Raw genomic sequence first — 26,047 nt, 5'->3', positions numbered from 1 at the left:
GGTCGTGATAGTCAGCAAACAAAGTGTATTTTCCATCTATGCTCCCCATCAAACCGTAAACTACCATAAGCTAAGCTTCAATGAAGCATCCCTTTTTTTGTCCATGACCTTTTTCTATCCATTATCCAGGGTATCTCTTCTTGCATCTTCTTTAGAAGCCAATTGATCATCATGAATGCCCCCTTTTTTCTCAATCTGTAACGCACGAGTAACACCAAAGCGGCATTAAAAGGGGGGAAAACTGCTAATCATGAAAATGAAAAATCACGAGAAATTAACGAAATCCCTGCACGCTAGCAATCTTTCCCAAAAGAGCTTTTTTTTTTTTTTTTTTTTTTTTTACCATCATCGACTCCTACTCCGACGGCGGCTTCGGCTGCGATGTCTCTCTCGGCGAGGCGATAGGCTGCGATCTCGTCTGTTGCGCCTATCACGGTCTCGATCGCGATCTCTGTCTCTATCTCGGTCTCGATCTCTGTCTCGGTCTCTGTCCCGGCTGCGGTCCCGTTCACGTTCTCGTCGATCACGGTCTCGGTCGCGTTCTCGGTCTCGGTCACGATCTCGGTCGCGGTCTCTATCGCGGTCTCGTCGGTCCCTATCCCTGTCCCTATCTCGGTCTCGGTTGTCTCGTTCGCGGAACCGGTTCCTGTCCCGACTGTTGCTGCGCGATCTGCTCCTAAGTCTCTCGTCCCGGGCTCCAGGAGCATATCTGTCAACTGCTTGTCCATCACCCTTGTGTCGTGTCGCAAGTGTCTTCTCACCACTATTCTTCTTGTCATCAACCCCGGGGATTGGCAAGCCTTTCGCTCTGGCGTCCTTCTGAGCCGCCAGGTAAGCCTTGGCTTCCTTCTCCCGCTTTTTGACTTCCTCGAGTTTCCACTCTTCGAGCTCATCTTTGGTAGCTGCATGTGGCACAGTTGATGAGCCGGGACGAGATCGCGATCGGCTTCGTCGATCCCGCGTGCGATCTCTTTCTTGCTCTCGTTCTTTGTGATCCTTTTCTCGATCTCGATCTTTATCTCTATCGCCAGATCGATCACGGCTGCGGCGGCGAGGTGATCGAGCGTCTGACCTAGTAGGATAGTAAGAATCTGCAACACCAACACCAACACCAACGCCAACACCACGGCGACTATCCCTTGACCGGCTGCGGTTTCGTCGAGCAGCATGTGAACGGCTTCTCTCCCGACGGTCTGTTCGCAAATGCGAGCGTGAACGGTCTCGACGGTCTCGGCTACGCTCCCTACTGCGGTCCCGGCGGTCGGGTTTCGCTCGTGACCGGCTTCTCTCGCGCCTAGTAGATCGAGCCCGTGACCGGCTTGGAACTCGCCGTCGTGAGTTGCTTCTAGCAGAGCGGTCCCGTTTAGGCCTCGAGCGGCTTCGTTCGCGTCTATCGTCCCTTCGCGGCCGAGATCGACTTCTGTCCCTCCTCAACTTTGAGCGGCTCCTATCCCGCCTATCCCTGATTCTGGAACGACTGCGGTCCCGCCTTGGCGAGTCGGATCGATGATCACGGCGACGTCGATCATCAGTGTCTCTTTGGTGGCTTCGATCTCGGTCCTTGGCTCTATCAAGATCCGCGTCATGAGCTCGGGGCGGACTTCTACTGGAATGACGCTCTTCTCTCAATCCGGATGGTTTCGGGTCCATGGACGACTTTGAGTCCCTTCTTTCGATGGGTTTTCTGGACTCGGCGGTTTTCGAAGAATCCCTTCGGATCGGGTTGATAGCTGAGGCTGGGCCAGTCTTTCTAGGAGGGGGGGCCAAGGTGGAATCGATATCCATTTCGAGCTTTGCGCGAGTCGACTTGCTGCTTTCACGCAAAAGATCGGCCAGAGCTTCCTGTTCCAGCCGCTCATGGTCCTCTTTGGACATCTTTTTCTTCAACTCCTCGGGCAGAACCGCGTTTTCTTTACGTGAATTTTCGCCTTCACGGTCACGGTCTCGTTCCCGTTCTCGATCGCGACCTCTGTCCCTGTCCCTGACTCTGTCCCTGTCCCTGTCTCGATCTCTATCCCGATCTCTGTCTCTGTCTCGATCAGTATCCCTATCGTCCCTTTCTCGCTTCTCCCGCTCCTTGTGCCTTTGTTCTCGCTCCAAGTCACGCAGTCGCTCTCTCTCTTCACGATCCTTCTCTCGCTTCCGCCGCCGCTCGTCTCGTTCTTCCTGGCGTTTGATCTCAGCCTTTTCGCGTTCCTTTTCTTCTTGACGGCGCTCTTCCTTAGCGATACGCCTCTTTTCCTCTTCAATGGCTGCCTCTTTCTGCCTCAGCTCGTCTCGCACCCTTTCACGCTCGGCTTGCTTGGCTGCGGTGTCGGCAGCATAATCCTCGTCGGTTTTTGCTCCACGTTCCTGTTCTTCGCCGGCCTCTTCCTGGCCAATCTCTGCTCGCCTAATTCCCCGAATGCTTTGCTCAATCGCCTCGACATCAATCAGCTTCCCAATGACCTCTTCAGCCTTGTGATACACGCCCGATCGTTCCAATGCGCCATCAATCAGCGCTGCAGCTTTTCTCCGGTCCAAGGTGAGGAGTTGATGCGGATTGCGCTCGACTTCTTGTTCTGCAACCTCGAGAATCGCTTTTGTAACTTGAGCCTCGTAATCCTAAAAGAGAGACAGAGAAGAAAAAAAGATTAGTGACGGTAGAGGATATTGACAATTGCTGATTGTTGTTCTGCGTACACTAGCTTCAAACTTGTCCCAAACTTGCTTCCTTATCGAGTCATAGGCGCCTTCTTTCTTGAAGCTATGTGCCAGGGATTCGATTGCTGCCCGCGTCGCCGATGGCAGCGGCAATTCAGATGCCTTGAATTTCCGCGGCGACGGACCAGCACTCGGGTCGCCGGCCATGTTCGACTGCTCTGCAGACGTCGCCATGGCGCTGAAATTTGTGTCTGCGTAGAGTCGCAGGCTGGCGCCGAGCGTGTCGTAGTGCGCGCGCCTCGCCTGGAGATTGTAAAAATCGATGGTTCAAGTCAAGACATGCCGCTAGATCAAAATCTTATTGGAGCACCAAACATAGCTTGTTAGACGAGCTGTAGAGTAAAATGTTACTTGGTATATCGCTATGTTTTCATTTATCTGGAGGGAGGTGCAGAGTTGAAGGGCTGGAGTGGCATACTATCAGGTGAACGCCTGCTCACGTGACTGATATCGTTGTTTGATAGAGAACTGAAAGCCTCAAGTCTAGTAGGTACCTGTCTATGAAGGCATCTATCTGCAATTCAATAGCAAATTGATATTATCAACCATGAGATCTCTACTACAGTTCACGGTGCTTCCCAATTTCTGAACGCTATGAGCCAATAGTGATTTTTTTCTCATATCATCACCCACACAGCTGTCACCTCGTCTCTGCTACCTGATTGCAATTGTAAAATGGATTTGTATTTGCACTCATTCTACGCTATATCAGCATTACAGAGCAAAATCCTAAAATAGACAACATATACTACCAAATGCTCTGCTTTCTAATAAAAGAACGGATAGTTTTTCAAGGCCATTCGTGCATGCGTATGAATGAAGGTATGGTCGTGATGCCGTCGTCCCATCATAAAATTCGTTTTGTAGCGGAGAGTTTCCTTTCGTTCTGTCATCCCTTGGAGATGTGTACCGATATTCTTTCCTCCTTCTTTCCCCCTTTTCTTCCTGACTTTGATTTCTCAAATGGTATACACAGTCTGTTTCGACTTATACTTGTTTTGTTTGTGTTTTCGTCTAGAATTCACCATCGCCGCCATGTCCAACCATGTTCGCTCCCCAGAGGCCGACCAGTCCCCACCAGCCGATTCGCCATCCTCTCCAGAGACCCTCCATGCCTTGACCCTTCTTGTACGTCGGCTGGAGATTCTTGGTCTTGAGTTTGCCTCGCTTACTTACTACGGGCTTGGGTGGGATTTCCCGATTGCCCTCTTCGGTGACAATGTGGTACATTGTACCGAAGACGCCATAGTATTTCCCAGTGGGCACAATGGTCTCCAGAGCCGGTTCGCCGTCATTGAGAGCTTCCAAATACTCGGGCTCAGAGAGCACGGAGAGCTGGCCTCGGCGCAGAACGGTCTCCAGCGGAAGCTTAATCAGAATTCCAACTGAAGAGGCAACAAACTTTGAAACGGAAAATGTCATGGGTGCAAGCTCGCTTGTGACCATGAACTTGGTCTTTAAAGCCAAGGGAGTAGATAGAGTGAATACGGGGTTAATGAGGGAGTGGAGGATGGTAGGAGCAACGATGGCGGGAGGGCAGTAGTAGGATGGAAGAGCTCGAAGGCTTGCAATCGTCCTTCGCTGTCCCTTGAAAGGGTTGGTGAGAATCAATCTGGCACCAGGTCAGTGTCAAAGCAAATGAAATCGAGTAGCTACGTCACATACCTCGTGCGGATGAGATCTAAAGGCGCAAGGGCAAGGCTAGTGGTGACAGCCGCGGCGGCAGCCACGAATAACGAAGCCCAAGGGTACGGGGATGCAATGTCGACAACACGTTCAATGCTGTCTTTCACCCCCAAATCCGGCACATTGAAAACGGCGCTCAAAAAGCTTCTTGACCAGTTCTCTAGCAAAGATTGTAAGACGGTGTATAGAAAGGTTGCATTCGCTCCTTTCCATACTCCCCATGCGCCGTCTCTCTGCCATAGCTGCCCAATGACGTCGAGGATAGCGTCGGGCCGGCGAAGATTTAGAAAGTGCTCGGAAAGGACGATGTCTTTCTTCGACGCCGTTGGAGACTGCAGAGGCGACTCTGTGCGCCGACTGCTGGGTCGTTTCTCGGGCTGGGGCTGATTTTGATTCCAGGGATTTGGTATGGTGGGATCGTTCGATGTGAAGTAAGCCGGCTCCTCCCCGTCAGAATCCTCCTAGTACAGTATCTTCTTTAGCAAACAACGCAAGACGTTGGCGACCAATCTCAGGGAAACAGCGCTTACATCAAATGCCGAGCCAGCTCGACTTGATACCTGAGGCGCGGGAGCTGGCTCTGGCTCTGCGGCTACCGCAAAGGCAGCTTTTTCGTCTTGATCCCGAGCCTGCAAGATCATCTTGGCAACCTCGAAAGGCTGCCCAATCAGGACGGACATGTACTTCCATATCAGCTCGTCAACGAGCTCTCTGGCACTTTCGACAACCGATGGCGACGGCTCACCAACCAACCCCTTGTAGTCGAGATCATTGAGCATGTGCTTCGCCTTGGAGGCGTATTTGGCGCCACTAGCAACATCGTAGCTGTTGCCACCGGAAAACGGATTCGAGCTGGGGATCGATACCGGTTCGGCCTGCTGCTCGATTGTGGGAGGTCGGTAGTACGGCCGTAGAGGGTTCACGGTTTCTTCTTTTAGGGACGCCATGATTCATTAAAAAGAGAGAGATTCCAGATCCCCGTCTTTTTTTGCAAATACCCAAGTTGGGCTCCTGAGGTCGAGTCATTGAAGAGCTGGGGGGGGGGGGCTACTGTTTGTGCCTCCCCCCGGTAGATGAATTGTGCAGCCGATAAGCATCGTTATCGGCCGGCGGGCATTTCACGCTACCAAGAATTTCCAGCTTCGGAGATGCGAGCCTCTAGCGAACCGGAGACGGTTTATTAACGAGCATATCCGGATCTGCTCTTTTGTGGTTCTTTTGGCTCGTTAAATTTGCCTTGACACAGTCCCAGGATACCGGCGATCCTGCAGCGTTGCCCAATTTCAATTTGCGACGACGATATACAGGCCTTCTTCGCCTCCGTCGCAATTTTTCTTTCGAGCTGCCGAGTTCCGATACGATCCAACGCTCCACATGTCGGCGTCCAGAACACTCTCGCGAAGCCTGGCGAGGCTATCGCAAGTGGGATCACGTTCCTCTATGAATGCGCCGCCTAAAAGCCTTATTTCCACCAGTGCTTCAGCTCAATGCGCTCCTATATTCAAGGCTCTGCAATCTCGTCAGTTGCCTCTGAGCCGGCGAGCATTCTCCACAACGTCTCAGCAGCGGCACGGCCATGTCACCCCGCCAAAGGCCGGCGAAGAGTGAGCAACAAGCATTTTTTGGCCACGGATTGAAGTCCTTACAATTGCTAACAAGTGCGCAGACTTTGGGTCACATTTATTGACAAGGATGGCGAAGAACACAAGTTTGCCGTCTCGGCCGGTGATAACCTGCTCGACATTGCCCAGGCCAACGATTTGGAGATGGAGGGCGCCTGCGGGGGTTCATGCGCATGCTCGACTTGCCATGTTATCGTAGAGGGAGAAGATCACTATGACAAGATGCCCGAGCCCGAAGACGACGAGAACGACATGCTGGATCTCGCCTTTGGCTTGACTGAGACGAGCCGTCTGGGCTGCCAGGTCAAGATGACAAAAGAGCTGGACGGCTTGGTCGTCAGGCTGCCTTCCATGACGAGGAATCTGCAAGCCAGCGACTTCCAATGAGTAAATAGGAGTCTTTTAATGTTAATATGATGAATAGACGCAGAAGGAGCCTTGTATTTTTAAATGTTGGACAAGCATAGAAGCGGTGGGAGAGGCCGGCGAGCCTCGGTTGGACACAAAGCATTTGCCCAAGGAGGGGTATCTTTGATGTGAAATATTGTATACCTAGTGATAGTACTAAAATCTCAAGACAGGCCGAAAATCGCTCCCTATATAGATACATATTGTGGAGGAAAAACCATAAGCAAAAAAAAAAAAACAAACAAAACCGTGAATATTACCCCCTACGCCTCTTCCAAGGGAGCCTTCTTTAAACCGCCTCCTCCCGAAGCAATCAGATCCAAGAAACCCTTCTTGCTCATCTCGTTAATCTTCTCTTCTCTTGTATTCTTTCCAATGACGCCCTCCTTTCTGACACTTTTCTCTGCATCAGCTGCTTGTACCTGAGCGGCTCTTACGGCATTGAACATGCGGATAACACCTCTCTGGGCGGTCTTGCGCAGGGCCTTTTCAATGGCCAGGATATTGGAAGTTGTCGTCTCCGGCTCGCCCGACTCATCGATTGTCGCTACCAAGATATCCTTGACACGACCCTTTTCCAATGCAACTCTCTTCTGCTCCTTGAGCTTTCTCCGGGCCTTGGCCTCCAGCGCATTATCCACGGCAGCTTTGGAAGCCTCGTGCGCGGCAACGCTTCGCGACAAGACTGGGTCTGACCGTTTTGATGCGGATAGCTTGGTTGATAGAATCTTGGACAGAGACGTAGCGAACGCAGTAGGGTCGTTTCGTTTTGACTTTGTCTTTGTTTCGCCCATGTCGAACTCTTCCATGTCGTCGTCCTCATCGTCGTTTTCCGACTCGCTTCTCTCTTCTTCCTCTTCTTCTTCCTCTTCCATTTCTTCCTTGTCGTCTTGCTCTTGTTGCGCAGCCTTGCGCTTTGGCTGTTTTGACTTTATGTCCTTGGCCTTGGCCTTCTTCACCACGGGCGTTTCCTCATCTGAGCTGGAGGACAGGTTTTCATCATCACCAGCGCCATCGTCTGCGGGCGCATTGTGAATGTCGTCGTCGGAATCTAGCAGGTTGACAGCGTCAAAGGCCTGTTGTTCCTGGTCCTCTTCATTGTCTGAGTCGCTGTTGTACGCTTGGGCTTGTCGCTGCTTTTTAGTTGGGCGATGTGATTTGTTATCATGGCGTCTCTTCTTGTTTGGAAATCCGGCCATTGTGTCGAATTGCTTTGGTAGGAATCTGGTGATGTCGTCTCCAGGATCTTCCTAAAAATTCAAAAAAGTTCTGGGCCAGGACCGATTTTGCCGGGTACAACTTTTTCGCTGGAGCTGCGGCTGCATAATGGGGAAGGCGGTGAGGGTGCCTCGCTAGAGAGCTTTCAGTAAGCGGAGGTACGTACTCTAGACCCTCGTGCGGCATTGCAGCTTGCGGTCACCAGTTGAGATCCCTCAGGATTTCATTTTTTGTGACGTACGACCGCACCATCATTTTGGTGAAGAATGTAATTTAAAAATTAACGAGAGATTCCTCATCCATCTAGGCCAAATACCCAAGATTGGCAACTACAATTGCAACGCCGTTCATCTTTCTCCATTAATCTACACTTGTTGGTTCAAAAGCCCGATTCGGGGTCGGCCTTTTTGCGGGGCAATAGCCGGTGCCATTTGGCGGATCTCATGGAGCTTGGCAGCAGCGTTGCGCGCTTTCATTAAGAGCTTCATGAGAGCTGAGAGAGCTTCACTGGGCGCTCCACCACGCAACGCATCATAGCAGCCTCATCCTCAATCTCTCATTTCACTTGACAACGCTGGTGCCTTGGCTAAGTCTCTGGCGGAAGAGCCAGCGAGCTGTCAAACTGCTCCTCCTCTCTTCGCTCTCTGAATACACTACAACCGACGAGAAAAAGCGTAGTTACTGGACAATCTGTACTTGCGCAATCATGTTCGGCCAGTATTCCCTAAATACCAGCCCCACCGATAGCAGCTACCGGGCGCCGAAACTCAACCACAGGAAATCTCGCTATGGCTGCCAGCGATGTCGCATGCGTCGCGTGAAATGCAACGAGGCAAAGCCAACCTGTCACCACTGCGAGCGCCATAGAGCGCAGTGCATCTATGATCGGCTTCCGCGGAATGCAAAGAGCAGAGAATCGTCTCCAGCATCTTCATCTCGGCCCCTGACCAGTGAGGCCAGAACCTCTGAAAGTGGCTCCGACAAGCAGTCTCCTCTGTCATCGGTGGACACGGCGGATGACGATGCCCCGGAATCAAAACAGCGGCGGCTTCTGGAGGCGAGACTGATGCATCTATATCTCACCGAGACGGGTCCCTCCCTGCCTATCGATGATATAACTCGCCCAGTCTTCGCCAACATGATGCCCAAGCTGGCCCTAGACTCAGAAGCCCTGCTGTATTCCATTTATGCTCTCGCAGCCGTCCATTCGTGCGTATGCAACATAGATTCTACCTTTGACGGACTCGAAGTCCATAGGAAATATTTGGCAATGGCTTTGCACGAACATACAAAGGATATTGCCGAGCTCAGCGAGTCGAATTTCGAAAGCGTGTTTCTCACGACGCATTTGTTGCGCGTGTGTATGTTTGCCAATCTGCGATTTCGAAATCGTTCGCCGTATACTCCTCCTCTGGAATGGATACTCACCACTGGGACGCAACAAGCCCTCTTCACTAAGGCTTGGAGCATTATTGTGGCTCATCCAGAATCCATCGCGGCGCGCATGGTGACGAGCTCGCCCATCATATACGATGCCGAGGAAAGATTCGGCGAGAGCCAACGAAAAGGACTAGAGTATATCCTCGAACGGGATGATGAAGACGAAGCGTCCGAGCCGTGGGATCCAGAGATTCAGGACGCGTACGAGACGACGCTCAGCTACCTCGGCGGTTGTTTGCAGCTGCTGGATCCCAATAGTGAAAGGTTCAACGTCAACGACGCGAGGAGGAGGATGGTCATTTTCCCCATGGCCGTGAAGAAGAGTTTTCTCGATCTCACGCAAGAGGCTCGCCCGCGGGCCATGGTGGTCATGGCGTACTATTTTGCGATTCTTGTCATCGAGACGACGTGGTGGGTTGGCGACGTGAGGACGCTGGAGGTGCGGGCCATTGCCGAGAGTCTGCCAGCCAAGTGGCTCAAGATGGTAGAGTGGCCATTGCGAGTAGTAGAGGCTGGGGCTATTCTGCCGATCTAACGAGAGATCTGGGCGTCTCAGAGGACGAAGCGGAGTGTTGTTTCCATCTACCTAGCCAGCGTTTGTTTAGAATGAAGTCTCCAGAACGAAATAGCAACAAAAGTAGTAACATGATCAATAATAGCGTCAAGTCTCCTGCTTAGCAACATCCCCTCACAAAATATTGATCGCTAATACTACCGATATCAATTCTCTTATCCACATTACGTGTTGCTTCGTTCTCGCTTTCAACTCATACACGAATGGAGGTCGTTCTCGTTCTTCTGAATGGGGTTTAGCCTCTCCGATCCAGCATGCAGCTCAATGCGACTCCATGCAGCTCGCTTTCGCTCCGCCAGGAGCAGCGAGCGCCACCATAACATCATTTGTAATTGAAGCGCTGTGCGCCCGGAAGAGGTACAAGTCAATTGTGTATTGAACTTGTTGTGATATGTGGTGGAAACCATGACAACTCCAATCTTCGCTTTCGCTTTGTATGCGAGGAGATCTCGAGATGTCCGCATTGCCTCGGCATTGCAGTCCGCGCTGTCCGTGTAAGTGGTAGCAGGATGGGCTTCATAAAAAAGATATAAAGACTCGACTGGCGACGTTGAGAAACAGCTTTATTACAGAATTCAGATCAGATACCAAGCCATACTATCAGTTACAAAACACATACATCGCTCCCATTACTTATCCATTTCGAATAATCCTTTATTAAAACTCGCACTTCCCCATCTCTCAACTCTTCACCTCTCAGATTATAAAAACAGAGCAAAATAGGTTTCAAAACAAGCAGAAATACTCCCAAAATGCTCCAACTAAGCCCTGACTCGAGCTTCCACTTTGAAATCCTCCGCGCCGTCTCCCTCGCGCCCTACCAAGGCGCCGACGTGGGCGAAGTCCTCACGGCCGCCGAGAAGATCATCCCAGGCGACTTTGAAAGCTACTACACTGCCTTCAACGACCTCGCCGTCCGCGTACACGCACAGGCCGAAGGGATCGACGCGAGCAAGTATCCCGTCTCTGCGAGGAACGCCTACTTCCGGGAGGCATCGTACCTCCGCAGCGCAGAATTCTTCCTCCACGGCAACTGGGAGGACTCGCGCATAAACTCCGCCTTTGCTCAACACACGGCCGCCTTTGACAAAGCCCTTGCGCTGCTCCCCGTGCCTGGCCAGAGAGTCACGCTCAAGGCTCAGGGGTTTGATGTGCCGGCCATCTTCTACGGCTGTGGGCGTCCCGGCCGCCGTCCAACTATTATCATGGGCAACGGCTATGACGGCTATCAGGAGGAGCTCTACCATGTTGCCGTCGAGGCTGCCCTCACCAGGGGCATCAACGTGATTACTTACGAAGGACCTGGCCAGCCCACCGTCCGCCGCGAGCAAAACGCCGGCTTCATCCACGACTGGGAGCGCGTTGCATCTCCAGTTGTCGACTATGTGCTTACAAGAGATGATGTCGATCCCAACGCCATCGGCATCTGGGGATACTCGCTGGGCGGATATCTCGCCGCTCGTGCTGCAGCCTTTGAGCCTCGTCTAGCTGCCGTCATGGCCATTGACGGGGCCAGCGATTTTGGATACACAGTTCACAGCAAGTTCCCTCCGGAGTTGGAAGCTCTATTCCAAGCCGGCAACAAGGAAGCTGTTGACCAAGCCTTGGCGCAAGTCTTGGCCTCTCCGGGAGCACCTACGCCTCTTCGCTGGGCCGTAGAACATGGCACGTGGGCGTATAATACCAAGTCGCCGTTTGAATGGGCAGCCAAGTGCCTCGACTTCAAACTAGGCGATGCTATCCACAATATCAAGGTGCCGTTTTTCGTAGCTGATGCAGAGGCTGACGATTTGATGCCTGGGCAGGCAAAGGGCGTGGCGGAAGCAGTCGGAGAGATGGCAACGTACCACTTGTTCACGACGGAAGATGGAGCTGGAGCGCACTGTTCTATTGGAGCGGCCGTGCTCCAGAACCAAGTTGTTTTCGACTGGTTCCAAGAGGTGGTGTCGAAAAAGAGGGCTTAAAGGATCGAGCTTCGAGAATCCAGAGCATGTAGATAAACATTGTTTTGAACAGATTTATATAAGAAGAAATAGCGCAGCGTATTGTAAGCCACAAATTTCAACCGCTTTGTTCCCATACATAAACCCCGGTAGAAAAGCAATACGCCCATCATAAAATTTGTTATCCATGTGAAAACCTCCCCACATAACTCAAATGGCCCTATTGCATCCCAAAACATATTCAGCGGGTAGCCCATCCGTACACAACTTGTCATCATATGTGCCTCAACATACATATATAAGTTTAAAGGAACGCCCCAGCCAAAGGACAAACAGATTCCCAAAAACAAACTCCAAATTGTCTCGTCTCTCCGTTACATAGAGAAGGCTTACCAGTTCCTGAGCCGATCCCAGAAAGAACCTGCAGCCGCCTTTTTCTCCTCTTCAGCGGGGAGTGGTGGCGCGGTAATGGTTGTGTTCCATTTCTCCTCGCCACTAATAAAGAGACGATACAGGAGCTTGCTGTCGCCGTCCTCTTCTTCGATAGTAAAGGCACCAAACTTGGACATGCCAGAGTGATGATATCTGTAGGCAAGGTTAGACTTTTTTCGTCGTGGCATAAGTGGTTATATGACAAACTTACTGGATAAGAACGTCTTCATTATCCACTTGCTTGTACGAAGGTATAGGAGAAGCAAACTGGTTGAGTGGACTTGTAGAGAACTCGTAGACAGTGGCCTCCTCTGGCCATTCAGATTCGGGTGGGGGCGGGAACTTGGTCGCCGCGAATTCATGTCTATCGCCAGACAGGACCACGACTCCGACTCCTCGAGCAGAAACGCCCCACATGGCTTCAAGGATCTTTTTTCGCTCGACCAAGAATCCGCCCCAGGTATCCTTTACATTCACAGGCCAGTTCTTGGTAAATGGAATAGATGATGCGATAAACTTCCACCTAACTCCCTGGGGCTCCGGGCGTTTGAGCCAGGCCAAAAAGTCAGCCAGCTGGTCAGCACCCAGCATCGTCTTCTCCGTATCATCAAATGGTGTCTTGTTGCTAGATCGGTAGCTGCGAGTGTCGAGCATAAAGAAGCTCACAGGACCCTGCACGAATTCAAACCAGGTAGCGCCAGGGCGGCGCTCACTCTTCGTACCTGCAGCTACAGCAGCTGGAGGGTTGATCTGAGCTTGATATATGTGCCAGGGGTCCACGGCATTTTTGTAAATACCAGTAGTGTTTGCATCCCAATCCTTTTTGGTATTAGCCAGATGTCAAAGACGCAGCACATCAGGGACGAAAACTTACATTTGCAATTTCATGATCATCTAGGACATGAATCCAGCTTAAATTTTGGCCAACAGTGGCCCACTCCGGAGAGGCATAGACCTGACGATACTGCATGCGATACTCCTCAGCCGATTTTCCGAAGCGCTCGGGAACATCCACGTAAATGAAATCGCCCAAGAATAGCATGAACTGAGCACTTAGTTCAGGTAACCTCTTGGCCAGATTCCGTAACCCCGGAATTGCGAGAGGGTGGTCAAAGGGATTATAAGGGAAACGAGGCAAGATGCACGAGGTAGACAAAAACGTATATTTGCCTCCGTTTTGAACCGGCATCTTACCAGGCTTGGGTGCAGCCGTCAGTTCACCTGTGTGGTTGTTCGAGGTCCTCCATTCATATTTTTGCTGCTCTGTATAGCTCAGAAGCGGAATCGTAAGCGCGCCGGTGAAATCGGTCTCATTGGTGGTCGCTTTGACACTGCCAACAGACTGCCAAATGAGACCGTTGTAGTGTCGGATCTGGAATGTGACGGGCATCTTGGCCTGGTCGGGCTCCCGAATAAGGAAATTGGCCTCGTTGTGAGAGACAAATCCAAGTCGCACGAAAGACAGGTCATCAGCCGGGTAATACCACCTGGCACGATACAGAGCGTCGGCGGTAAGACCAACAAAGACCAGATTGATGAGAAAGCTCAGCAGGGAACTAAAGGGTCGCTTCGAACTAGGAGCGCCATAGAAGATGATTTTCCATGCTGGGACATCTTTTCCGGCGAAGGAGATGGTTTCTTTAACGTCAACCTCTTCGGCGACAAGCTCCTCATCGTCGTCGTCGTCGATTACAGCTTCTTTGATAGTGACATCAACTCGATCACTCACAACTTCAAGCTCGGGCGAGGAGAACAAGCTCGTCAAGAAGGACGGGATGTATATGGCGAAGAGGGCGAAGATGATGGACGGCAGATGAGCCTAAGCGTGGTTAGGCTGGCGTGTTTACTTACTTTGACGGCCTCACGGGCAACGGCAGACTTACAGGAAACTATGCAGGGCGTTAGCTGACATTACACACATCCGGGCACTAATCAGAAGGCATCGCATACAGCACGGAAAAAGGCAATGGACCCTATCCTTATTGCGACCGAAGACGCATTGGCGACGCTTCTTTGGATGGCCATCTTGAGCAAGACGCCAGCTCGGCTCCCCGCAATGTGAGACGGGTCACTGAGAGGAGCAGGCCACTTTAAAGCAGTAATCAGAGAGGGGTTGAGGAGATGCGAATCAGGGCAGCGAAGCAAGAGAGAGATGAAAATATATGCCCATCACCTCATGACGATGAGAATTTTGAAAGAGATAGAGAGCAGCTGGAAGGCGAGATTGCGGAATCGACGTCACCTCCAATAAGAACAACAAACTGAGCGCGGGTGCACGCCAATGATGTAGCGGTGTCTCAGCCTGTGGCTAAGAGTGGTGCCGCCAATTTCCAAAACGCTGCCAAGGCAGAACCCGCTCAAGCCCGCTATTGCAGGCGATCCCACGCTGTGGCACCATAGGCATCAATGCAGCAGAGCCTCTAGTGCGTGGGATCAGGGGTCGGCGATTGCAAAATTCCGCTCCGAGAGGTGCTCTCCCGGCAATTGCCCCCCCTAGCAGCTGTGGCTGGAGTGGCTGGTGCGCTGGACAGCTGCAGTGCAATAGAGCGGGCTTGCGCCAATGTGTCCCATTCAAGCCTCCCTGACAAGCAACTCGACAACGTCGACCAGCACAACGACACGATGAGATTCCCGACGCTGATAGCCGGCCTGATGGCCTTTATGGCCACCAATGTTGCTGCGACAGCATTGACCTACAAGCTTGCCGCCAACGAAAAGGCTTGCTTCTATGCGACCACGAAGAACCAGGACGAGAAGGTCGCCTTTTATTTTGCTGTTAGTTGGCGCCAGCCCCGTTGCGTTGCGTTGCTGCATTGGGATGCACGCAAGCCATCTTGGACACGAAAATACTAATCATGGCGGCTGAAACAGGTTCAATCGGGTGGTTCGTTTGATGTCGACTACCTCGTCGAGGGTCCCGGCGGAAAGGTCATCCTGCAAGGCGAAAAAGAGCGACAGGGCGACTTCGTCTTTACTGCGCAGCTGATTGGAGAGTACTCGTTCTGCTTCGACAACGAGATGAGCACATTTTCCGAGAAATTCGTCGACTTCGAGATTGCTGTTAGTAGAAGGCTGCAAAAGAACTTACAAACTTGATCCAAGCTAATCATCCTCCCCTCCTAGGTCGAAAACGAGTCCCGAACCGCCCAGCTGCCCTCCAAACAGGGCTCATCACCAGAACAGACCTCCGTCTTGGAGGAATCCATCTTCAAGATCTCCGGCCAGCTCTCCACCATTTCCCGAAACCAAAAATACTTTAGAACACGTGAGAACCGCAACTTTAGCACCGTTACAAGCACAGAGAAGCGCATTGTCAACTTCAGCATGATCCAGATTGCTCTTATTGTCTGCATGGGTGCGTTGCAGGTATTCGTCGTCAGATTCTTCTTCCAGGGTGCTCGCAAGGGTTACGTTTGAGCAAATCTTGCAATCGAGTGTTTTTTACGTCTACATCTATATATATGGAAAGGTAGACCAGGCAATAGACTGCTGGTTGACACAGGGATGGATGGTGGGTGTTGGTGTTTGTATGCGCAGGGATGGGTACTTGGGTAGGCCAGCGTGGCCGAAAAAGATCACAACGAATGTGTTTGTAACCCGAGAACGGCCGACGAAGAGCGTCGTTGGATTCTCATGAAATACTAATGAAAACAAGGAGACGCCGTTTACAAAAGACAAAATAAATATACGCATCATAATACGCATTACAAATATCTATTTGGTGACTGCTCGTTACAGGACATCTCCATTATCATAGTGGGGGAGATTGTTATTCCGCGAGTGTACGGATATGCAACTCAGCTTAAGCCACACTACAAAGACCCACCGCTTTTGCCCAAGGCTAGCCCAGCCACATCTGCACCGCCATACTGTGGAATTTCTTGATCCAAAGCCATCGCATCTCGCAGCCAGCCTTTCAACATCACCTCACGCGACGGCAAATATGGCGTCCATGGCCGCATCGCTGCAAGCGTCGCTCCCCAAGCCGAGATACACTGGGGAAGATGAAGAGGCGCCATCCCGGACTCAGCAGCGTGGTCCCCGGATTGTCGGGCCTGGCCAGATTGACGAGACGCAAATCGTCCTGAAGCGAAGCGGCCCTCCAGCATACGGCCAGCGGGCGGGATGGCGACCGCGCTCGCAGGAAGATTTCGGCGATGGCGGTGCCTTTCCGGAAATCCCCATTGCCCAGTATCCTCTGGATATGGGCAAGAAGGGTGCGACAACGAGCAATGCCTTGGCGCTGCAGGTTGATGGTGAAGGCAAAGTCAAATACGACGCGATTGCGAGGCAGGGACATGGCGAGGGACGGATCATCCACACATCTTTCAAAGACCTCATCCCACTGAGGCAGCGAGCCGATGCTGGAGAAATTGATCTGTCGCGCCCAGACAAGGAATCCGTAGAGGCGACGACCGAGCGAACGAAGAACGCGTTGGCTGCCCTCGTCAGCGGAGCAGTGGCAGCGCAGAAGCCGAAGAATCTCAACATTGGGCAGCGGAAAGACCCGACCTTTGTGCGATACACCCCGGCGAATCAGATGGGAGACAACTCGAAGAAGCAGGATCGCATCATGAAGATTGTGGAGCGGCAGCGAGATCCCATGGAGCCTCCAAAGTTCAAACACAAGAAAATTCCTCGCGGTCCTCCATCACCGCCTCCTCCAGTCATGCACTCTCCCCCACGAAAGCTTACAGCAGAAGATCAGGAGATGTGGAGAATCCCGCCTCCGGTATCAAATTGGAAGAATCCCAAGGGTTTTACTGTGCCCTTGGATAAACGTCTGGCTGCGGATGGACGAGGACTGCAGGATATCAGCATTAATGACAAGCACGCACAGTTTGCAGAGGCCATCAAGATGGCAGAACGCCATGCCCGAGATGAAGTCCAGCAACGAGCTCTGATGCAGCAGAGGCTGGCGGAAAAGGAGAAGGCTCAAAAGGAAGAAAACCTGCGATCCCTGGCGCAAAAGGCTCGAGAAGATCGAGCTACAGCTGGACGACGCGGAAGAAGAGATTCCAGAGACTCGCGGGATTCGCGAGACTCACGGGACTCAGTATCAAGGTCGCGGTCACGGTCACGGTCAAGCTACAGTGGGTCAGATTCAAGAGGCGGTTCTGATAGCGAAGATTCAGAGGTTCGGGCTCGAGAGAGGGCACGAAAAGAGAAGCGGAAAGAGGATGAGCGGAAGCTACGACAGACGCGGATGGGTGCCGAGCGACGTATCCAAGTCATGGCCCGCGAGCAGAATCGAGACATATCAGAAAAGATTGCTCTCGGCATAGCCAAGCCCTCACAGTCCAAGGAAACCATGTACGACTCGCGATTATTCAACCAGTCCAGTGGATTTGATAGCGGAATCAACGAGGATAACCCCTACGACAAGCCCCTTTTTGCTGCTCAGGACGCCATTAACAGCATCTACCGACCCCGAGCAAACTTGGACGATGAAGATGGGGAGGCCGGAGAGCGAGAAATGGCCAAGATTCAAAAATCAAGCCGTTTTGGTGAAGCTTTGGGCAAGGGTACTTTTAAGGGGGCCAGCGAGGCAGAGGTCAGTTTTCCCACCATTTACTTCTTTCTGCCGATATCCATAAATGTAACCGTTGCTAACTGACTTGGGGTACAATAGGCACGAGAAGGACCTGTGCAGTTCGAAAGGGATGCGGCAGATCCATTCAATGTGGACAAATTCTTGTCCGAGGTAGATCAGAACTCATCTTCAAAGAGAGGCTATGGTCTGCAGGATGAAGATAGGAAGGCAAAGAAGCCTCGCGTTGAGGACGATGATGATGACTAAAGCGTACATGTATTAATTTTTTCAAGAAATATCTTTAGAGATGCATGCGATGCATTAATATGTCCATTATTAATAAGAAGAGGGCGATACCGCGAATACTGCTTCACTATTCTGAGGGACATTCTTGACGGGTGCGGTTTCTGTGTGCCAGTAGCAGATGGAGAGTATTGGATACATGTACCTGCATATCAAATAAAATTAGAAGAAAGCAATCACTTGATCTATGGAGCGTTGATATCTTTTTACCCTACCGCCCGTTCAATCTATTTGGCCACGTCAATACCTGCATTGTTATCCTCATCATATCTAGAAAATAACCATCTTTAGCAACATTCACGCTTGCTAAACCTTTGCGAATATTTTCCTTCATAAAGCCACCACAGTCTCAATAGACGTTTTCAGAAGAGACATCTAGAATCAAGCGCAGTGAGCATAGCTGGATTTTTCCATTCCCTTTTCTTTTTTTCGCCTTTTAGTTACGAGGTATAGCAGGCGAGTAATTGTGCTACCTTATTATCGAGCGTTTTAGGGTAAGTCGTGTACTGAAAGGGGACCATCGAGATGGTATTTCACTGAAAACAGGTAGGTAGGTAGTGCCTAAAGGGAAAGTCGTGTTGTAGCAGTAAAAGTGGCAGAGATTCTTTACGAAATAGTAAAATGCAGTATAATGCCTCTTGCTATGGCTAGCTCGCTAAATTGTAAGTAAACAAGAAAACGCCCAGCCAACTTCTTACATCTCCTCTTCTCTCTAATTACACGGGTACTCGTTGCTAATTTTTCATACAAAATTCCATCCTTCATCCTCTAAATTCGAAACATCCCTAAACGCCGTTTCATAAATGTGTAGCCCCTCTCTCCTCCCCCTTCCAGCAAAATAGAATGCCCCGACCTGTTGAATTTTAGCAACCGGGGCTCCTCAACCGTCCACTTGGGCCATGCCGCAAGTTCGAGATGTCTCTTATTCGGATCCAAGTCGTACAAGAAGTTGAGCAAATACCGTCGTGTAGTCCTAGTTGCGTACGAAGACATATAATCGTCTGTCTCGAAAACCATGGCTTCAAATGAGCCGTGGGCAGTGCCCCAAGCACTGGTGGCATTGTTCCCGTAATCGTATGCCGCTTGGTATCCCCATATAGGGAGCTCAGGCTGAGAAGAGGCAATCAATGACATTGCAATACGCCGAGGAATGGTAAAGAAGACATCGCCAAGGACAGATGATAGGCGCTTTCGGCCGGCCCAGTTCTCAAATTCGCTTCCGGTGCCGTACGGGCTACCGTGGAAAGCCTTCGTGTGGTAGTTTTTGAGAAAATCTTGCATACGGCCGTTGCTGATGTTGCGGAAGTAGTGCCCCCGAAGATACTTTATCATTCTCCTTGTGTTGTTGACTGATGTCTGCTTCTGGGCAAATATCGTGCCCTCGTCTTCCTGAGTGCCAAAGATCATGGGTACTGGGACAAACATACTATCCTTGAGAAGCACCTCGTGACTATGTCGGATCAAATCATTGTCAGGTCGAGGAACATATACCAACCTCATGGCCTCTGCACTGAGAGCGCCGCGGATGGAACTGGCTGCCCGTACAAAATCCGAATAGGGTGCCGCGCGCAAGGCTTCCATCGAGTCCTTGTAAAAAGGAAGATCGTGACGCATTGGATATTCCAGAGCCCCGGCGACCTTTGAATATATTTCATTGCACTTTTTCGAATCAATAGACTCTGCAGGCAGGAAACTCCCAGAACTCATGATGGCACCGCGGAAGAGTTTCTTGTCCTTGTATGTTGCGTTGCCTCCACTCATTACCAGATGGTCAAAGACCGAGACGCCATCGGACGCATGTCCCCAGAGTATAATCTTATCCGGATCGCCACCAAAAGCCGCAATATTATCCGATGCCCATTCCATACTCATTCTCTGGTCACGGAGGCCCAGATTAGAAGATCCGTTCTTCATCATCTTGTCACCGGGCAGGAAGCCCCAAGGGCCCGTCCGGTAGTTGGCAGTCACAAGCACGAATGGCTGCTCGATCTCAACGCCAAACTTGATGAAGCTGGTCACGTTGTACCTGTACGGCGTCCCCATGACAAAACTGTAACCAGCGAGCATGAATAGAACTGGCAAATTATCCCCGGCCTTGGTCCCTGCTGGGCGCTGGACTGTAATAGTCAAGCAGTCCTCTGCAGTTTGTACGGGATTGGCTGCATCCCATCTTGCTAGATTGGTATCGGCGTTATCGACGTTATCGACGTTGAGAGTCCTCTTGTGCCATGGTTCATCCAATTTGACTGCCCCGAAGTGGCCCTGAGGGCATGCTGGTGCGATTGTGGTGGCATCAAACTCTCCCAACGGCCTTGTTCTCTTCACGGGCCTTTTCAGGCGGTTACGGCCAGCTGGAGATTCCGCATAAGGCATACCGTAGAAAGAATCGACGCCATCAGTGAGTATGCCTAGTACTTGAGAGCCCGGGAGATTGACTGTCGGGCCTTCATCTTCCTGTGCAAGGCAGAAGCCGACCGGGCCCATGAAGACCAGAAGAAGAGTTACGAATGCCTTCATCATGTGAATCTTTTGCAGAATGAGGCGCCTTGTTCTCGAGTGTTGAACAGTTTACTGTTAGGAGCATTGATGCGGGGCGGTTATCTGCTTAAACACTGAACTCTGATAGAAAACTTTGAGGCCAGAGCAGTAGCTGGGGCAGGTCATGACGTCCCAAGAGATGTTTAAAAATGGAGTCTGCGATTGAAATGTATCCGAATTCGTCAAACAGACAAACGCCATGGTAGTGGGATATATGGGGGCTTATGAGCGAGGCTGCGATACGTGTAATTGAAAAGCCTTGTGGCAATCGTTTACAGATCTTGAATCGGCGTAATATGCTATGTGAAAGCAGCTAGGTGATTATAGAGTTTCTCGATTCAGAAAATGGAGATGATATGACATGATGGCGGCTGTGGCTCTATCTGAAGCAGCGATTAAACAGGTCCTTGAGCTTCTAGACCTTTGAAATAAATATCTCAAGATGGGACATTGTGAAAGCAGTTCTCCATGATAAGTGGCCATAGAGTTTCTCACTAAGAAAAATGGATCTTACACGATATGAAAACGGCGGTAGCTCTATCTGAAGCCACAACAAAACAGCTTTCTGGGCTTCTAGATCTCGGTGTAAATACCTCAGGATGGGTATGGTGTACTTGTCGTATTGTACTGGATCGTGATATTTCTATTGAGTCTTCCTTGTAGCTTCACAGCATTCTTTGGATATCAGTGGAGCGAGGATGGTTTAAGTCACAATACAGAGTACAGACATAATATACTAGAAATTTGACTTGATGGTACATAGATGGATGTTTTCCAAAGGGTATTCGAGCTGCTATCAGTACAGCCAGCTTGTACTTCGTTGACGTCGATATCTCCTAGCTGTGCTCTTGCAACAAAAGAGGCATCTGAAAATACACTTGTTCCTTATGTATATCTGCAATGCATGCGATCAACATGTTATTGATTTGATCCAAGGTATACAAGACTGAGAGCAATTTGTTAGGTACTATAGGCGTTGTCACTACCCACTCTATGGGGGCCACAGTGTAGAACGGAGCCCTGCAGCAGGTTTTGCCCTGGAAGGGAAAGCTGCATCCTTGGATTGGATGAATGAACTAAGCTTGCCGGGATCTCTATTCGGATTGCTGGTGAAAGCCACGCTCAAATAGGTAGGGCACTCGGTATTGGGAAAATAGCAGACTTATACTGTTCAAGCATCTAACAAGACGCGTGAAAGCTTGCATGTCATTCATACCTTGCTCGAGAACAAAATGCAGCTTAGAAACTGGCAAGTGCAGCCAAGCAGCCAAGAGGACCAGCGCTGTTTCGTCGACCGCTTTTGAAAGGAAGGTGCTAAACGGAAACATGGACTGCTTTGTATCTCCCACCTGACGAGAGCAACGTGCCATGATGATTATCTTGACCAGAATTTTTTATTCTTCATTTTCAAAATTTCAATCCGAAACGCACAGCCTCGTCGCGCCGCAGTCTGATGGTACGAGAAACCCACGAGGCCCTCGACTGAACACGAAGCAACCACAGCTACGCCAAAATGCCAAGACGCAGGCGGAAGCGAAGCGTCTTCGATTGCCACCGCAGCTCTCCTCTGTACGGCCAATATTAGGGGCGGCCAATAGCGCTGCTTCGTATTCCAGTATCGAGACCTCGCCCATTAGTGCTTCGCCGCCGCCGCAAATTTCCAGCACCATCTCCTTGGGCCATTGGGATTGGAGGCTCAGTTCAAGACTTCCCGAAACGGGTGCTAGGTGCTAGGCGCTGATGCACAGCCTCACCCCCGGCCGTATCCACCCTCATATACGTTCGTCCAGTCGTTTGAGAGAAGGGCAGACGCAAATCTGCTGCATAGGCCAGCGGGTCAGGGGCCGTCCGCTGGCTTGAAACCAGCCAAGTTAGGTTGGCACACACGGTGCTTGGACTATTTTCAGCACATCCAGGCTGGAGCCTTTTCAAGAGCAAGAGGACGTTTGTATACTCGCACGCGCACGAGCAAATGGCTGTGAAACAGAGCATGGCAGCAGAAATGGCGAACTCACGAGCGTTATTTCAAGCCTTGGAGCCACAACACTCGCGTCGTTCTGGAGCTGGCTCAGCGAGTGCTAGGCACAGTGCTTGATAGGACGGAGTTGTATCTGACTACGCATAGGAAGCCCCTTGAAAAATCATGTGCAATGCCGGCCTCATCCACTGCCGGAATCTCGGTTCCGTTGGTTTTGCGCAGCACCGTTGCCGTTGGGGCCGTTGGCTCGTGTACAGTTAGCATCATTTCCTCTTTGTACTACCTGTTTGTCAAGATGCTGCCGTGGCCCGTGCAACATGCTTGTTTACTTACAACGATCGTTTTTTCCCTTCCGTGTATGGCATTGCCTCCAAACATGTTTATGGGGCCTGGCAGAAGCTGCTAGTATGGAGTAGTGTTTTGTGCTAATGCTGGTAGTGAGTCGCAGAGATCATCCATCCTCCGCACCAATATGGAGACGCACGTCCTCCGTCAAGCGTTTCAGGCCGAGTGTCCCAAGTTCGCAGTTCATGGGTCGAAACCTGGAGGGCTGGGGGGCGCGGCATAATGGCTGGTTACGTGAAATTACACCCAGCTAGCCGTGCATCCCATGCGCGCGCCCATACTCCGTATTCTAATACACTTACACCCTTTTCATCGTCCGCCTAGCTAAAATGAAAATGACGCGCCTTCACCTTGTGCCCATCCCGTATTGCCATTTCTTCCCCTAACACTACTTTTCCGTGTGCCGATTTGCATCTTCTCTCGCCGCCACTCTCTCCTCTGCTCAATTTCAGTCTCCCACAGTCGAGCCTCAAGAGACCCGTGTGTAAGCAGTGGAGCGATCACTCTCGTTTGACGCGCGGCGAAGGTTCTCTTGGCAGCCATATTCTTTTCTTTCATTCCTTCTTTATCCGTCTTCACCATTGTCAAAGCCACTCATTTTCACTGTCGCTCTTATCTGATTTCTTTCGACTTCGATCTTTAGCGAATTTTGCGCTTGCGATACCCCGGTGGAAGTGAATCGCAGCTCAGGATCCCGATCTCTCTTCGTTGCGCCGCCTTGCATCCTTTTTGGACAGACTGGATCTGGACGACCATTCCCATTTTACTACAACAAAAAAAGATCCGTATTCGACAGCCTTGGAATAATCCGAATTTGAGAGATTGCTATTAGCCATGAGGTCTCCATTGGTGGCTGCGACAGCAGCACTCGGTCTGCTGAGCCAAGGGGCCAACGCCATTTCCTTAACTGTGGGCGACGACAGTAAGATAGATTGCGGCTCCTTCAACTCAACAAGGCAGACGATGCTCACTGATTTTTCTATAGCTTCCACGAAGAATGCCGCTGGTACCGTCGCATTCGGTTTGATGAAGTTTTACACAGGCAATAACACTGGCGACAACCCTGGAAACCTGCCAAGCCCTTACTACTGTCAGGAAGCCCTCTTCTTTCAAAGTCACGGTGGCTCATGAATAGATGCTAACTTATAGAAATAGGGTGGGAGGCCGGTGCCATGTTCGGAACTATGATCGATTACTGGTTTTTAACAAAGGATTCGACGTACAACAATGTCACGATGCAAGCGATGCTCTGGCAGGCTGGCAAAGACGGCAGCTTCATGCCCACGAATCAGACGTTGACTGAAGGAAACGACGATCAAGGATTTTGGGCCATGTCTGCCATGTCCGCAGCTGAAAACGTCTTTCCCAACCCGCCGTCCGATCAGCCGGGCTGGCTGGCAATGGCTCAGGCCGTCTTCAACCAGTATGTCGGCCGATGGGACCCCCATTGCGGTGGAGGTCTCCGATGGCAGATTTTCCAATGGAACAAGGGTTACGACTACAAAAACTCCGTCGCCAATGGTTGTTTCTTCAATGTTGCTGCTCGATTGGCCCGCTACACTGGTAATCAAACATATGCAGACTGGGCACAGAAAGTCTGGGACTGGGAGCAGAAAATCGGTCTCATCGGAAGCCAGTACCAGGTCTTTGACGGTTTGAGTATCGATTCAAACAACACGTGCGGAAGCATGGACCAGAATCAGTGGACTTATAACGCAGGTTTATACATGGGCGGCGCTGCAGCCATGTATAACTACACAAATAACGCGACCTGGAAAGCCAACTTGGATGGCATCGTCAAGCAGACGCAATCGAAATTTGTCAACAACAATATCGTTTACGAGCAGTTTTGCGAGCCCCGAGGCTTCTGCAGTGTTGATCAAAGCACGTTCAAGGGCTACCTGCTTCGCTACATGGCCTCCACCATCAAAATGGCCCCATATACCGCATCTACTCTCATGCCACTTCTCAAGGCTGCTGCTACTGCCGCTGCCTCCGTCTGCACCGGCCCAGCGTCCGGCACATTCTATGGAATTACAGGCACAGGATGTGGCTTCTCGTGGATGCAGCCCGGTAATTATGACGGTAAAAACGGCGTTGGCTCACAAATGAACGCTCTCGATGCCGTCATGTATACCATGATCCAAGAAGCCCCCGACTTGGCAACGGCGAAAAAGGGCGGTACATCCAAGGGCGACCCCGGCGCGGGAATGGGCAACATTGACCCTGCAGGCGAGATTGACAATGTTACGAAGCCCACGACTGGTGGAAAAGTTGGAGCAGCGATCCTCACTCTCCTATTGCTCATCAGTGTCCTAGCTGGCAGCGCAGTGCTACTGCTATGATCAAATTTCAGAGCATGCAACTTTGCTAAGAAAGCGGGGAAGGGTTTGGATATATTTCTCTATACATGTACGTGTGCACAACACATGCCTGCTTTTTTTCTTTCTCCGTTTATAAGCCCAAGAACTTGGAGCGTGGGATGCTCGTCGTGGCTGGCGTTTGGGAGTGGCCTTGTTTGTATTTTTCTTGATCCTTTGCCGGTCTCGTCTGTGGATATGTACATCTTACGACGGCATGGAGCGCGGGCATTACCGTTGTCGTCATCATCGTCATCATTACCTACTATTCACTTGTAGCAGTTTGAAAGTATTAGACAACAGGCAAAGCCTGATATCAGAATTGCACGACTTATGACCGATAACCTTGGCCGACCGACTTGCAGATCAGACAAGCCAGGGGTCTTGCTTGAAGCTGCGTCGCTCGATACTATCTGCTGCGGTGCCGCATGGCCTGGTCGATTAAGCTTGAATAGATGCTCAAATTATCAGGATGGAGATGTGCAATGGTTACTATTGTTGATACAAAGAAATTACGCTTTGTTGTTTTATTAGAAGGCATTCAAAAGATTAGACGCCATACAAGTAGACAAAGCGCAGGCCAACTGAGCCCCCACAATAGCCAATCAACTGGGACGGGCCGTAGATCAGAGCTTCGTTTTAGTCAGAGCGCTCAATCAACTGAAGCAAAACTGGGCTCTTGTCTTCTCAATCTGGGCACACTCGAGCCACGTCCCCCGCTTATTGGGTACGCGTTGCTAGGCAGGCAATGTACGTGCTTTGTGTCGACCGGTTGGGAACTCTGCACTTGTGGCTTCAACCCCGCCATGATGGCAATACTTGACTTCCCCGCTGCTAGCAGTCGCCAATAGCAGTGTCATCACAATACGTCACTGATATCAGGCCACCCGTACATAGCAACTCTGGGATTCTTTATTGAATACATAACTAGTGCATTTGATTTTCTTCATCAGTTGGCGCTCGT

General features: G+C 50.9%; 11 protein-coding genes across 11 annotated transcripts; 6 read left to right on the top strand and 5 right to left on the bottom strand.

Moving 5' to 3' along the window:
* Positions 1–6: 6 nt before the first annotated feature.
* Positions 7–3,093, bottom strand: TrAtP1_011351 (uncharacterized protein). Its single transcript, XM_066115073.1, has 3 exons — positions 2,683–3,093; positions 762–2,604; positions 7–695 (listed from the first exon to the last, which is right to left on the bottom strand). The coding sequence occupies exons 1-3, from the start codon at positions 2,875–2,877 to the stop codon at positions 346–348; spliced, it is 2,388 nt and encodes a 795-aa protein (XP_065971171.1). The 5' UTR covers positions 2,878–3,093; the 3' UTR covers positions 7–345.
* A 62-nt stretch (positions 3,094–3,155) lies between these two features.
* Positions 3,156–5,406, bottom strand: TrAtP1_011350 (uncharacterized protein). Its single transcript, XM_014084526.2, has 3 exons — positions 4,920–5,406; positions 4,369–4,850; positions 3,156–4,315 (listed from the first exon to the last, which is right to left on the bottom strand). The coding sequence occupies exons 1-3, from the start codon at positions 5,334–5,336 to the stop codon at positions 3,718–3,720; spliced, it is 1,497 nt and encodes a 498-aa protein (XP_013940001.2). The 5' UTR covers positions 5,337–5,406; the 3' UTR covers positions 3,156–3,717.
* Positions 5,407–5,763: 357 nt separating this feature from the next.
* On the top strand, positions 5,764–6,398 carry TrAtP1_011349 (uncharacterized protein; the record flags this gene model as incomplete). The annotated part of the gene is made up of 2 exons (XM_014084525.2): positions 5,764–5,993; positions 6,056–6,398. The coding sequence occupies 2 exons, from the start codon at positions 5,764–5,766 to the stop codon at positions 6,396–6,398; spliced, it is 573 nt and encodes a 190-aa protein (XP_013940000.2).
* A 284-nt stretch (positions 6,399–6,682) lies between these two features.
* TrAtP1_011348 (uncharacterized protein) lies at positions 6,683–7,618 on the bottom strand (the record flags this gene model as incomplete). The annotated part of the gene is made up of 1 exon (XM_014083343.1): positions 6,683–7,618. The coding sequence occupies one exon, from the start codon at positions 7,616–7,618 to the stop codon at positions 6,683–6,685; it is 936 nt and encodes a 311-aa protein (XP_013938818.1).
* Positions 7,619–8,343: 725 nt separating this feature from the next.
* On the top strand, positions 8,344–9,612 carry TrAtP1_011347 (uncharacterized protein; the record flags this gene model as incomplete). Its single annotated transcript, XM_014083373.2, has 1 exon — positions 8,344–9,612. One exon carries the CDS (start codon positions 8,344–8,346, stop codon positions 9,610–9,612), a length of 1,269 nt encoding a protein of 422 aa, XP_013938848.1.
* Positions 9,613–10,403: 791 nt separating this feature from the next.
* Positions 10,404–11,615, top strand: TrAtP1_011346 (uncharacterized protein; the record flags this gene model as incomplete). Its single annotated transcript, XM_014084524.2, has 1 exon — positions 10,404–11,615. One exon carries the CDS (start codon positions 10,404–10,406, stop codon positions 11,613–11,615), a length of 1,212 nt encoding a protein of 403 aa, XP_013939999.1.
* Positions 11,616–11,640: 25 nt separating this feature from the next.
* On the bottom strand, positions 11,641–14,299 carry TrAtP1_011345 (uncharacterized protein). The gene is made up of 5 exons (XM_066115072.1): positions 13,977–14,299; positions 13,910–13,915; positions 12,901–13,845; positions 12,238–12,845; positions 11,641–12,179 (listed from the first exon to the last, which is right to left on the bottom strand). The coding sequence occupies exons 1-5, from the start codon at positions 14,049–14,051 to the stop codon at positions 11,984–11,986; spliced, it is 1,830 nt and encodes a 609-aa protein (XP_065971170.1). The 5' UTR covers positions 14,052–14,299; the 3' UTR covers positions 11,641–11,983.
* Positions 14,300–14,601: 302 nt separating this feature from the next.
* Positions 14,602–15,773, top strand: TrAtP1_011344 (uncharacterized protein). Its single transcript, XM_014084522.2, has 3 exons — positions 14,602–14,801; positions 14,898–15,086; positions 15,150–15,773. The coding sequence occupies exons 1-3, from the start codon at positions 14,649–14,651 to the stop codon at positions 15,441–15,443; spliced, it is 636 nt and encodes a 211-aa protein (XP_013939997.1). The 5' UTR covers positions 14,602–14,648; the 3' UTR covers positions 15,444–15,773.
* Positions 15,774–15,837: 64 nt separating this feature from the next.
* Positions 15,838–18,047, top strand: TrAtP1_011343 (uncharacterized protein). The gene is made up of 2 exons (XM_014084521.2): positions 15,838–17,580; positions 17,659–18,047. The coding sequence occupies exons 1-2, from the start codon at positions 15,970–15,972 to the stop codon at positions 17,824–17,826; spliced, it is 1,779 nt and encodes a 592-aa protein (XP_013939996.2). The 5' UTR covers positions 15,838–15,969; the 3' UTR covers positions 17,827–18,047.
* A 583-nt stretch (positions 18,048–18,630) lies between these two features.
* TrAtP1_011342 (uncharacterized protein) lies at positions 18,631–20,382 on the bottom strand (the record flags this gene model as incomplete). The annotated part of the gene is made up of 1 exon (XM_014083453.2): positions 18,631–20,382. One exon carries the CDS (start codon positions 20,380–20,382, stop codon positions 18,631–18,633), a length of 1,752 nt encoding a protein of 583 aa, XP_013938928.2.
* A 3,175-nt stretch (positions 20,383–23,557) lies between these two features.
* On the top strand, positions 23,558–25,068 carry TrAtP1_011341 (uncharacterized protein; the record flags this gene model as incomplete). The annotated part of the gene is made up of 3 exons (XM_014084520.2): positions 23,558–23,645; positions 23,709–23,813; positions 23,879–25,068. The coding sequence occupies 3 exons, from the start codon at positions 23,558–23,560 to the stop codon at positions 25,066–25,068; spliced, it is 1,383 nt and encodes a 460-aa protein (XP_013939995.1).
* Positions 25,069–26,047: the final 979 nt, after the last annotated feature.

The sequence above is a fragment of the Trichoderma atroviride genome, chromosome 6, assembly GCF_020647795.1.
Source record: "Trichoderma atroviride chromosome 6, complete sequence".
Classification (NCBI taxonomy): Eukaryota; Fungi; Ascomycota; class Sordariomycetes; order Hypocreales; family Hypocreaceae; genus Trichoderma; species Trichoderma atroviride.
This window is presented reverse-complemented; position numbering and strand designations above follow the sequence as displayed.

Bases quoted from the DNA above. Each gene is read 5' to 3' on its own strand.
- TrAtP1_011351 (XM_066115073.1), bottom strand. From the start codon at position 2,877: ATGGCGACGTCTGCAGAGCAGTCGAACATGGCCGGCGACCCGAGTGCT. The intron at 2,605-2,682 runs GTACGCAGAACA...TCTCTCTTTTAG, and splicing joins GGGACAAGTTTGAAGCTAGT to GATTACGAGGCTCAAGTTAC. The intron at 696-761 runs GTGAGAAGACAC...ATGCTCCTGGAG, and splicing joins TGATGACAAGAAGAATAGTG to CCCGGGACGAGAGACTTAGG.
- TrAtP1_011350 (XM_014084526.2), bottom strand. From the start codon at position 5,336: ATGGCGTCCCTAAAAGAAGAAACCGTGAACCCTCTACGGCCGTACTAC. The intron at 4,851-4,919 runs GTAAGCGCTGTT...ATACTGTACTAG, and splicing joins GAGCTGGCTCGGCATTTGAT to GAGGATTCTGACGGGGAGGA. The intron at 4,316-4,368 runs GTATGTGACGTA...ACCTGGTGCCAG, and splicing joins TTAGATCTCATCCGCACGAG to ATTGATTCTCACCAACCCTT.
- TrAtP1_011345 (XM_066115072.1), bottom strand. From the start codon at position 14,051: ATGGCCATCCAAAGAAGCGTCGCCAATGCGTCTTCGGTCGCAATAAGG. The intron at 12,846-12,900 runs GTAAGTTTTCGT...AATACCAAAAAG, and splicing joins ATGATCATGAAATTGCAAAT to GATTGGGATGCAAACACTAC. The intron at 12,180-12,237 runs GTAAGTTTGTCA...CCTTGCCTACAG, and splicing joins AATGAAGACGTTCTTATCCA to ATATCATCACTCTGGCATGT.
- TrAtP1_011344 (XM_014084522.2), top strand. From the start codon at position 14,649: ATGAGATTCCCGACGCTGATAGCCGGCCTGATGGCCTTTATGGCCACC. The intron at 14,802-14,897 runs GTTAGTTGGCGC...CGGCTGAAACAG, and splicing joins AGGTCGCCTTTTATTTTGCT to GTTCAATCGGGTGGTTCGTT. The intron at 15,087-15,149 runs GTTAGTAGAAGG...CTCCCCTCCTAG, and splicing joins TCGTCGACTTCGAGATTGCT to GTCGAAAACGAGTCCCGAAC.
- TrAtP1_011343 (XM_014084521.2), top strand. From the start codon at position 15,970: ATGGCGTCCATGGCCGCATCGCTGCAAGCGTCGCTCCCCAAGCCGAGA. The intron at 17,581-17,658 runs GTCAGTTTTCCC...GGGGTACAATAG, and splicing joins AGGGGGCCAGCGAGGCAGAG to GCACGAGAAGGACCTGTGCA.